At 24.2% G+C, this 12,173-nt stretch overlaps 1 protein-coding gene across 1 annotated transcript; it reads right to left on the reverse strand.

Annotated features, from left to right (window-relative positions):
* Positions 1-635: 635 nt before the first annotated feature.
* LOC122498027 (phospholipase A-2-activating protein) lies at positions 636-12,100 on the reverse strand. Its single transcript, XM_043605522.1, has 6 exons — positions 11,844-12,100; positions 6,145-7,017; positions 5,716-6,046; positions 3,006-3,237; positions 1,478-1,887; positions 636-1,374 (listed from the first exon to the last, which is right to left on the reverse strand). Exons 1-6 carry the CDS (start codon positions 11,978-11,980, stop codon positions 1,048-1,050), a joined length of 2,310 nt encoding a protein of 769 aa, XP_043461457.1. The 5' UTR covers positions 11,981-12,100; the 3' UTR covers positions 636-1,047.
* Between the last annotated feature and the right edge of the window lie 73 nt (positions 12,101-12,173).

Consider the following 12,173-nt stretch of genomic DNA (forward strand, 5'->3'; position numbering starts at 1 on the left):
TTTTTTTTTTGCTACTTTGATTTAAAAATTAGAATTGTCGTGTTTATTTGCTAGGAATAGAAATTATTATATTATATTTATTAATTCAAACAATGTATTAGTAGCCAATTGAATTTGAATATAAATAGGGAATTTCAAACAGGTGTCTGGCATGACAAATTGAATCCTAAAGTTATGTAACTAAACGAAACGTCAGTGAACTCATTCATGAACGATAAATCTGACATAATCAGACTTTCTTCATCGATTCTTTGACTTTGCGAGTTTGCTTTTTATACTTTTTTTTCTTCTATTCCTGAGAAGAGTATCTTGAAAATACTTCCAGACTGAAGTTATATTAGCGAATATCTGCTTTTTTGCATTTCATTCAATTTACATTTAGGACTTGTCAATCATAGATTTTAATTAAAATACTTGAATTCAAATTCTAATTAAAATATTTAAATTAAAATTTTAATTAAATTATTTGAGTTGAAATTTTAATTAGAATATTTAAATTAAAATTTTAATTAAAATATTTGAATTGAAATTTCAATATATTTGAATTCAAATTTTAATTAAAATGATTTAGGGTAAAAAGTAAGAGTTTAATGATCAATTTCCTCTTAACAATAAATAGTAAAAAAAAAAAATAGTTTAAGCGAATAAATATTAAATTTAATTACATTTCATAAAATATTCAAATTAATGCAGCAAAATTTTAAACTATTTACACTATTTATTCAGTCAAATGTCAAGTAATCGTAAATGTGGAAATTTATATTTGTCACCTGTCAAGGTAATAATAATTTATTGCTACCATCATAAATTTTTTTTTATAAGTTAATTTCAAAAAATTTTATTTTCATTTAATTTATTATATAAATAACAAAAATTGAAAGAAATTTTGAAAATTTCAAATTTGTAATGAATAATGAGTGACAGAATTATTTTTAAAGTTTCGTTTTACAGCATTAAAGAACTGTACAAATGGTTTCTTTTTTTTCATACGAATATTTGTAGATAAAAAATATATAAAAAGCATTGCAAATTCACGTGTGTTTTTTTTTAAAAAAGTAAATTAATAATTTGTTTCGAACAGCTGGCAAGCTTATTTTGTGAATTAACAGCGCCATTGTCTTCTGATAATGTTCTAAGCATTGTTAAGGCAACTTCCGATTGACGCACGGCTTCAATTAGTTCATTTCTATCGTTTGCATTTACCGTGGCATCGATGAGCGTTCCCAGTCCAACTAAAATTCTAAATATTGCCTCTGGCTCCTGTAGTCGCGATATCATTGACAAAATTGCATTCATTACTCTTATTTTGCCAATTTTGTCGTCATGCTTGTTTAATGCCACTGTTAAATTTAATACGTACGTGGCAATTGCAACCTAAACAAAATTTATAAATTTATCATTAGTTTAATTATAAATTTAATTCAAATTTAATTCAAATTTTGATTAATTGTGGAAATATTTTTGTGATTTCTCTTACTTGAGTATTTTTGTTGCCGAGTGTGGGTAGATTCAATAAATTCTTGAGAATTTCATCTCGATATTCAAGACCAAATTTCTCGCCCTTCTCATGATTGAACATATTCGCCAGTAATCGAAAGCTAAGCATTTGATTTGACTGCAGAGAATCGCCATTAATGTGTCGTCTCACCACTTCCATTAAATCTTCATTACACAATTGATCGTTGACTTCTTTTCGTAAAACGGCCAATCGTGCAATATCGAGAGCAGGGAATACAATGTCATTCGTCCAATCTAAAAGTCCTTTTAAAACATCTATTGATCCTGGTATTATACCATCGTTTCCCGCGAGTTTTACCACTGATTCCAATTTATCCGGTAATGTCTGATGCATACTGTCACGTTTCGCATTAAATTCTCTCAGTTTATCTGAAAGAACAACATTTTTATTTATCATTTATTAATTTAATATCATTATTTATTTATTTTATTATTTATTTACTAGCAAATGATACGCCGCTGGGGCGCGAAACGCGATGTTTCATTTATTATTATTACGCAAATTACCAACATTTTTTATTTTCAAGTATCAATTTCAATTTTTGAATAATTTCAGATTCAAAATTTAAATAATCACTTATTAAGTGCATAAATAATTATTATTGTATATTATTTTCAAAAACTTGAATAAAATCCTTCGCAAGAATTCAATTATATTCAATAAAATTTTAATAAAAATTCACGAAAGGATTCAATTTTTTTTTTGCAAAATTCTAATAAAATGGTTCGCAAGAATTCAATTATTTTCCAAAATTCAATTGTCTTCAATAGAATTTTAATTAAATTCTTCAAAGCAATGTCATTATTTTCAAAAATTGTAATAAAATTCTTATTAAGAATCCAATTATTTTCAATATAATTTTAATGAAACTTATTGAAAAAATTGCATCAGTTCAAAAAATTATAAAAATTCTTCGTAAAATTTCAATTATCTTTAAGACATTTAATAAAATTCCACAAAAAATTCGATAATTTTTAACAATTTGGATAAAGTTCGTTTATAAATAGTAAAGTATTTTCAATGCCATTTTGATTGATTTTCTTCAAACAATTAAATTATTTTCAAAGATGTTAATAAATTTATTCGATACCATTTAATTATTTTTAAAAATTTATAAAATCCTTCGCAGGACTTTTAATGATTTTCAATCCAATTTTAATAAAAATTCTCTTAAGGATTCAGTTATTTTTAAATAGTTTCGAAATAATTAAATTATTTTCCATACAATTTTAATAAAAATTCTCTAAAGGACTCAGTTATTTTTAAAAATTGTAATAAAATTGTTTTAAAGAATTCAATAATTTTTTTAATAACAATTAACAGATACGATTATTTTGAAAGAAAGAAAAATAGAATTAAAATCTTTTTCATAAGGAATCAGTTTCAGTTTTTCGAAAAGAAGAACAATTTGATTTCTTTGAAGAAGATCAATTTGATGAATTCCTTTTTTGAAAGAAGAAATATTTATTGAAGGAGAAATATTTACCGAAAATTACGGTGAGATTCGCTTGTTCCAATTTTAAATATGTATCTCTAGGTATATAGTTTGTGGTGACAGAGGAATTTGATGAACTTGCAGTGGGAGTTTTTACTGGTTCGGTACTCGGAATATTTGACCTGGGAATGTATCTACTTCCACCGGTAAATGGATCTGCATATTGTGCTGTTGCATTCATCACTGGTGCTGATTGTGAATTTTTTACTATGAAGTTAGCAACCTGGGGAATTCAAATAATTGATTAGAATTAAATTATTAGAATTACGGACTTTACGGACCAATTACTGACGAAAATATAACCAGTCCGAGTCAAATAAGAGAACATTTTACTTAAAAATATAAATTAACTTTTTCATAACTATAGAACATGAAGATATCGATAACTCCGAGTCTTCGACTTGGAGTGTTTGATTTCTTCATGTTTTATAATAATTAAAGATGACCGAGTGATAAAATCATTTACAATTCAATTATTATTTTCAAGAATTTTTACCTAAAATTCTTCTTTAAATTGAATTATTTTTAATAATTTCGAAAAAGTTCTTTGATAATTTTCAAATCCTTGTTAACAATATTCAATTTTACGAAATTTCAATTATTCGTAAATTCTTCAATTAAATAAATATTAGAAAATAAAAACTTAAAATAATATTTAAAAAATTCAATTTTAAACTTTTTCAAAAAAATTAATTTCAAAATACAATTATTTTTAAAAATCCACGCTATATTGCTTTTAATATTCAATTATCTAAAATTTTAACTACAATTAATTTTTAAATCAATTTTTATTAAAAAATTCTACTAGAATTCAATTATTTAAATACAAAAATAAATAATTTATTGAATAATTGACTTAAAATTCAATTCCCATAAAGAATCGATATCAACAAATTTTAATAAAATTTTTTAGAGTAATTACTTTTTTCGAGAAATTCGATTAAAATTGTATTAAAAATAATTGAAATTCTTCAATGAGTTTTATTATTTGTGAAAATAATTGAGAAGAATTTCATTACTTTTGAACAATATTTAATTTTTGCGAAGAACATTATTACTCTTGAAAATAATTGAATTTTTGCAATAATTTGTAACTTTTACAAAATTGAATTTTTTTTTTCGTATTTTTAACTAAACATTTTCTATTAATCCATTATTTTTAATAATTTTTAAAAAAGTTCTTTAAGAATTTTCAAATTTATTTGTTTACAATTCAATTTTACAAAATTTCAATTATTCGTAAAATTCTTCAATTAAATATATATATTAGAAAATAAAAACTTTAAATAATTTCAAAAAAAAATAAGATCACTCCGAGTGTTCGACTCGGAGCAATCGATATTTTCATGTTTTATAAATAATTAAAAATGACTGACTGATAAAATTATTATTTTATGTTATAAGAATATTGTTACTGTAACTTATTCAAAATTACTTTTATCACTTCAATTCAATAATTGTTTTCCAGAATATTTAACTACAATTCTTCTTTAAATTAATTATTTTTAATAATTTTTGAAAAATTTGTTTGAAAATTTTCAAATCCTTTTGTTTACAATTCTTCAATCAAATATATATTAGAAAATAAAAACTTTAAATAACTTAAAAAAAATCAATTAAACTTTTTAAAAAAAAATTAAATCTACACAATTTTTAGTTAAAAGTATGAAAAATTCATATTTTCAAAGATTTTAATTTAAAACCTTCTCAATATTCAATTATTTCTAAAAATTTACACTCTAAAGCTTTTAAAATTCAATTAAATATTAAATTTTAACTGAAATCCATTTTTAAATCAATGTTTATGAGAAAATTCTACTAGAATTCAATTATTCAAATGCAAAAATAACAATTTATTGAATAATTGCATGTTTCTTAAAATTGAATTCTCATAAAGAATTTAATCTATAAATTTTTAAATAACTTAAATTTTTTTGACGAATTTTAATAAAATTTTAAAGAATTTTTTCGAGGAATTGGATTGAAATTGTATTAAAAATAATTGAAATTCTGCAATGAATTTTATTATTTACGAAAATAATGGAATTCCTAAAAAGAATTTTATTATGTACGAAAATAATTGAATCCCCGTAAAAATTTTATTATTTCTGAAAATAATTGAATGATTCCGAAGAAATTTATAAAAAAAATTTGTAAATAATTGAATTCCTGTGAAATTTTTATTATTTTTTTAAAATACTTAAAAGTTTGTGTAGAATTTTATTAAATTTTTTTTATAAATAATTGAATTCTTTTGGAAAATTTCATGAAAATAGTCGATATTGAAAATCATTGAATTGAGGAAAATTTTTGAAAATAATTGAATTTCGGAGAAGAATTTAATTATTTCTAAAGATAATTGAAATTTTTGATGAGAATTTTAAAAAAAAATTTTGAACAATTGAATTTCTTCGAAGAATTTTATTACTTTTGAAAATAATTGAATTTCTGCAATCATTTGTAATTTCTCTAAAATTCAAATCCTGATAATTTAATTTCAGCAAATAATTTCATTATTTCTGGAAATAATTGAATTCTTGTGAAAAATGTTTTATTGAAATTTTTAAAAATAATTGAATTTCTGTTTAGAATTTTATTATTTATGAAAATAATTGAATTCTTAAATAGTAGCAAATCGTAAAAAAGAGTAGTAAATAGTAGTCTGCTTTAAATAATCGAATAGAGGGAAAAAATAAAATACCTGATCCAAGAATAATTGGCTCAATTCATTATCATGAATGAATTTTTGCGCAACGTGCCAAGGATCCTGTCCGATATTGTAGGGTAATTTGAGAGGCGGTGCACCTTCCTCGATATCCACCGAAAATACATAATCGTATTCAATTCCATTGTAGAGTTGTTTTCCGGAAGTGGCATTACTTCCACCGGTTGCTCCCATAACGTCGCCAATTTTTTTCCACTGTTGTTGACTGGCTGACCAACTATAAACAACCACGTTACTTCCCTCTCGGACCATTTTTGTCTGACCGTCCTTCACGCCAGGTGTGAATAATGCAGTCGAATCTGGTAATCTAGTGAAAAAGAAGGAAATTTTTACTTTCATCTTAAAAAAGAAATTGTTAAACTCCGCAAATTTGATAACCATCAAGTAATTATTGATCGTACTCACTCACTAATCTTAAGGCCTCCAAGTTCTTGTTGAGCGTTAAGTTGAACGCTCGCGACTTCCTCTTCGAATGTCTGTAAAATTTGAGCATCCGCTTGACGTTCGGGAATCGCTGAGAATATTCTCAGAACACCGTCCGAAGCACCCGTGACAATATCGCCGTTCGGCAATATTTTCGAACTCCAAATCGACTGCGGTGGTAGATAAATAGTTTGCTTGATATTCGCCTTGTGCCAAATTCGTACACTTCGATCCTCGCCGGAGGTGACAATCATTTCGGCGCCGGGTGTCGCCGAAATACTGTAAATATAATTCGTGTGTCCGTCATAGGTACCAAGGCAGACACCTTGCGAGGCATTCCAATGACGAACAGTCGCATCGTTTGCGCAAGTTAAAAATTCATCGTCATTTATTCCAACAATGTCACGAATACAGTCGGTGTGACCACTTAATTTGTGTTTTATGGTGCCGCTCCTCGTCCAAACTATAACTAATTTGTCGGCAGAACCGGTGATTATTGTGAGGGCATTCTTCAAGTCTGCCACACACCATACGGCTGCTGTGTGACCAATTAATGTCACCTTTGGATTGGTAATGTCGTTTATGTTCCATAATTTTGCCGTCATGTCCCAAGAACTCGAGAGAAAGTGTCCATTTTCTTCGCTGGCTCGCAAATTACAAACAGTATTCTGATGAGCTTTGAAGGTGAAAAATGGTTCATTTTCCCCCGGTGTGTAGAGACAGATATTTGAATCATTACTCCCGGTTATTACCACACCCGAAGCGTATTTTTCTGTCGTTTCCAATACGCACACAGAACTAACAAAATTATTATGTCCCTTCAAAACAGCAGCCTCGGTATAAGTCTTTCCATCTCTGAAATAATTTTAAATATACAGATTTCGACGAGGAAAACTAATTCACAAATTTTAATAAGAACTAATTAATTTTATTTCCCTACTATTTTTTTTTTTTTTTTTGGTTGCCACAGGTCAGGGAAATCAGGGATTTTTATTAAAAGTACTAGGAATTTATAAATCATTTAATGAAGTATTTTTTGAAAAATTTTAATTTCAAAATTCTGTTGAAATTAGTTTCAATTTTAAAATTTGTCGTCAACATTTCAATTATCTTTATAAATGAAAAGCAAAATTTAATTATTTTCATAAATAATAGTATTCATCACAAGAATTCAATTATTTTCAAAAAATTTAATAAAATTCATGGCAAACTTTCAATTATTTTCAAAAATTTTTCTTAATTCAATGATTTTTAATATTCTACTACAGGCGTTGCACTCGTCTACTAAAACCTACTATTTATTACCTTTTTTACGATTAGCTACTATTTGAATACTTTTTTAAATTTGTGACACTAAAAGCTACTTTTTTTTCTTTTTTTTTTTTTTTTTGAAAATTTGCACTATAGTTGAAATATAAAAATTAATATCAAAAATTTTAATAAAATTCTTCGTGAAAATTCAATTCAATTATTTTTAATACAATTTTAATTAAATTATTCAATTTCAAAATAATTAAATTATGTATGCTTTTAAATTTTCATAAAATTCTTCCCAAGAATTCAATTATTTTAACAAATTCAGGCCTCGGATCGACTTTAAGGTGCAAAAAAAGTCGCTTTAGTTGAATAATTTCGTTAAATAAATATTTAAAAAATACTTTTTGTTTATTTTTATACGGGAATAAAATTAAAAAAATTTCTATTTAAAACCTTCTGAAATTTAATAACTTCTAAAAGTTACAACTTTAATTCTCTTAAAATTCAATTATTTTCTACAATTTTTAATCAAACTTCTTCTCGAAATCAATTTTTTTTTTTAACAATTGAGCCGCCGGATCGTAGAAGGGCACGTAAATTTTTCTCGGCCGATTTCTAAGTCCCCTGAACACTCAAAATTCAACTTCTGAATTTCAATATTTTAAATACACATCCTTATAGAAAATTTCATTCCGCATCTTTTTTTCTTATGAAATTTTTTTCTATCTATTTCCGTTTTCGAAATATTTGGGAAAAACTGTTTTTTTGAAAACTGTAAATTTAATGACATTTTTCACTTCAACTCGCGATATTTTAGACAATTTAAAACATTTTTTAATGAAACAAAAAAGAAAATACGTCTTAAGGTATTCTACGAATAATAAAAAAAGAAAAAAGTGGTTTTCTTTATAAACAAAATTGTTATTAATTTTTTTCTTTATTAATGTAAAAATCACGAACTACAATCTTCACGGCTCTCGTTTAACGGGCGAATTTTGAGTAACAGAGAACTTTCAGTGAGAAAGTTGTTCATTATGATCCAAAAAAGTTTTCTGGAAAATCACAGGGCTAATAATTAATTAGTGTTGAAATGGTAAATGTTTAAAGTTGCTAGCAGCAAACGTATAGAATGCGTCACTCGCCACGGTTGCATGGGAGTGTTGTTTCATAGGTTATGGCCAGTGGCGCGTGCTACACGTTTGGCTGCTAGCAACTTTAAACATTTACCATTTCAACACTAATTAATTATTAGCCCTGTGATTTTCCAGAAAACTTTTTTGGATCATAATGAACAACTTTCTCACTGAAAGTTCTCTGTTACTCAAAATTCGCCCGTTAAACGAGAGCCGTGAAGATTGTAGTTCGTGATTTTTACATTAATAAAGAAAAAAATTAATAACAATTTTGTTTATAAAGAAAACCACTTTTTTCTTTTTTTATTATTCGTAGAATACCTTGAGACGTATTTTTTTTTTTGTTTCATTAAAAAATGTTTTAAATTGTCTAAAATATCGCGAGTTGAAGTGAAAAATGTCATTAAATTTACAGTTTTCAAAAAAACAGTTTTTCCCAAATATTTCGAAAACGGAAATAGATAGAAAAAAATTTCATAAGAAAAAAAGATGCGGAATGAAATTTTCTATAAGGATGTGTATTTAAAATATTGAAATTCAGAAGTTGAATTTTGAGTGCTCAGGGGACTTAGAAATCGGCCGAGAAAAATTTACGTGCCCTTCTACGATCCGGCGGCTCAATTTTCCGAAAGTTCTTAGAGAATTCAATTATTAACTTAGAATGTTTTCAGGATCTTAATTTTTGTCAAATAAATCTGTTTATATGCAAAAATTCTAAGAATTATTTTTATCAAAATTAATCCTACTATTTTTAAATTTACACTTGAAGATTTTTCATTAAAATTTTTGAGAAATCAATTATTTTCAAAATTAGCAATTAAAATTCAAACACTTTGAAAAAAATCAATTATTTTTAATTAAATTTTACAAAATTTCAATATTTATTGAAACTCATTTCAATTGTAAATTTCGAAAATAAGTTGCATTTTATACTAAAAATTATTGCAATATTCGGAAGAAAAGTCGAAAAAGTCGTAATTTTTAAAAATAAGTCAAAAAAAGTCGCATTTTTTGAATGTCGAAAATGTTATAATATCCGAGGCTTGCAAATAACAAAATTTTTCATAGAATTCAATTATTTAAAACAAAATTAATAAAATTCGTTGCAAGAATTCAATTATTTTCAAAAAAAATAAAATCCTTTACAGGATTTTTATTATTTTTAATACAATTTTAAATAAATTTCTTTAATTTAAATTTTATTTTCAAAATTTTAATTAAAATTCTTTGAAAGAAATCAATTATTTTCAAAAATTGTCATAAAATTCTTTATAATAAGTATTAAATTTTTTGAAATAATTAATTATTCTACTAATTATTTATTTTTGTATTTCAATAATTAAATTCTTGTTGAAAATTCTAGTAAGAATGGATTTAAAAATGAATTTCAGTTAAAATTTTAGATTATAATATTGAAATATTAAACGCGTTATTTTATAAATTTTGAGAAATAGTTGAATTTTGAAATTAATTTTTTTGAAAAAGTTTAATTGAATTTTTTTAATATATTATTTTAAGTTTTTATTTTCTAATATTTATTTAATTGAAGAATTTACGAATAATTGAAATTTCGTAAAATTGAATATTGTTAACAAATGGATTTGAAAATTATCAAAGAACTTTTTCGAAATTATTAAAAATAATTCAATTTTAAGAAGAATTTTAGTTGAGAATTAAATAAATAATTATTTTCAATAACAAATCTTTTAATAAAATTTTACAGAAGAATTCAATAATTTAAAAAAAGTTTTAATAAAATTCTTCTCAAAAAATTTAATTATTTTCATAAATAATCAAATTTTTACAGAAATTCAATTATTTGAAATACAATTTACGATTCCAAAGTTCTGAACATTCAAATGAACGAAATTTATTTATTTCTTCTTCAATTTAAATTATTGTTACAATAATTTTGTGTCACTATAAAAAAAATTATTTTTAAAGTTTCTAAGTGTAAAATTTAAGTTTTTAATTTTTATTGCGAACAGTAATTTATAAAAATATTTCTATGAAAAAATTTTTCAATCATTTGAACGTTTAAAACTTGTGGATCATTGCAATTTGCATAAAATTCTCTGAAGGAAAATATTTTTAAATAATTTTGATAAAATTTTTTTATAAGAATTATTCTATTTTCAAATATAATTTAAATTTAATTCCATCAGAAAAGAATTAAATTATTTTCAAAATTTTTTAATAAAAAATTCTTCAAAAACACATTTTAATAAAATTTGTTGCAAGAATTCTCGAAAATTTAAAAAAAATTCCTCACAGAAATTCAATTTTTCTCATAAAAAATAAAATTTTTCACATAAATTCAATTATTTTCATAAATCATTCAAAGAGAGTTGGATTATTTTTAAGTAATTTAACAAAATTCTTCACAAAAATTCAATTATTTTCATAAATAATAACATTCTTTGGAAGAATTTAATTATTTTCAAAAATAATATAATTCTCCACGGAAATAATTAAATTTTCGTAGAACTTTCTTTATTGAATTTATTTAAAAATGAATTTCAGTTATAATTTTAGATTATAATTGAATATTAAACGTGTTATTTTATCAATTTTGAGAAATAGTTAATTTGAAAAAGATGTTTACATTAAAATTATTCAAAATATTAATTTCGGTTGAAAAATAAATAAGTATTTATGTATTATTATTGAACAAAAATTATTGTGGATAATTTAATTTAGAAATATGAAAATGATGAAAACAATTTTAAAGAAGTTACAGTGACAATATTCTTATTGTCTTAATGATTTTATCTCTTAATTAATTTTATCTTCTTAATGATTTTATCTCTCGGTCATCTTTAATTATTATAAAACATGAAGACATTGATTGCTCCGAGCCGAAGACTCGGAGTAATCGATTTCTTCATGTTTTATAACAATTTTTTATAAATTGTTTAATTTCAAAAAGGTTTGAATTAGAAATTTTGAAAATCTTAGTTCCCATGAAAAAATAGTAATGATTAAATATTTATTTGAAAATGAAGTTATTGGTGTTTTTGAATAATTTTACAATTAAGGAAATTCGTAAATAAATGTAATAGAAACATTTTTTTTTGAGTATCTAATCATTTTTAGAGTGAATCAGAATATTCTTTAGGGTCAGGGAAAAAGTCAAAAATTTTCTCTGGAAATCAGGGAAAAGTTGGGGAAAAAGAAAATTAAATTTTTGTGGTAACCCTGTTTGAGTAACATTAAAATATTCGAATCTAATTACATATTTCTATTGATCGTAATTATTATTCTTTTTGAAAATTAAAAACTCAATAATACCCGCTTGGTTTCCATAGACGAGCCGTTTTGTCCCTGGAGGCTGAGACAATATTTCCTTCCTTAGTAACTGTCAAAGATCGCACGTCTAATTTATGCCCAACAAGTGTGCAACTCAATTTATAATGATTTTCAGCCATTATTTAATTATATTTATAAACTTAAATTAGAAATATTTTATAATTTTTAATCACCAAGAGAGGTTATGTATTTCCGAAATAACCAACTTCACGTTTAACCTAACCTAACCTTTTTGACTATACAGTTTGACAATCTCATTTCTAACCTTTTCTACAGTCGGTAAAGAAAAATTCTTAAAATGAAAGAGGGCAG

The sequence above is a fragment of the Leptopilina heterotoma genome, unplaced genomic scaffold (genome assembly GCF_015476425.1).
Source record: "Leptopilina heterotoma isolate Lh14 unplaced genomic scaffold, ASM1547642v1 Lhet_14, whole genome shotgun sequence".
Taxonomy (NCBI): domain Eukaryota; kingdom Metazoa; phylum Arthropoda; class Insecta; order Hymenoptera; family Figitidae; genus Leptopilina; species Leptopilina heterotoma.

Excerpts from the sequence above, each read along its gene's own strand:
- LOC122498027 (XM_043605522.1), bottom strand. The coding sequence starts at position 11,980 with ATGGCTGAAAATCATTATAAATTGAGTTGCACACTTGTTGGGCATAAA. Across the intron at positions 7,018-11,843 it reads CGTCTATGGAAACCAAGCGG|AGATGGAAAGACTTATACCG; the intron begins GTATTATTGAGT and ends AAATTATTTCAG. Across the intron at positions 1,375-1,477 it reads TCGGCAACAAAAATACTCAA|GTTGCAATTGCCACGTACGT; the intron begins GTAAGAGAAATC and ends AATTTTGTTTAG.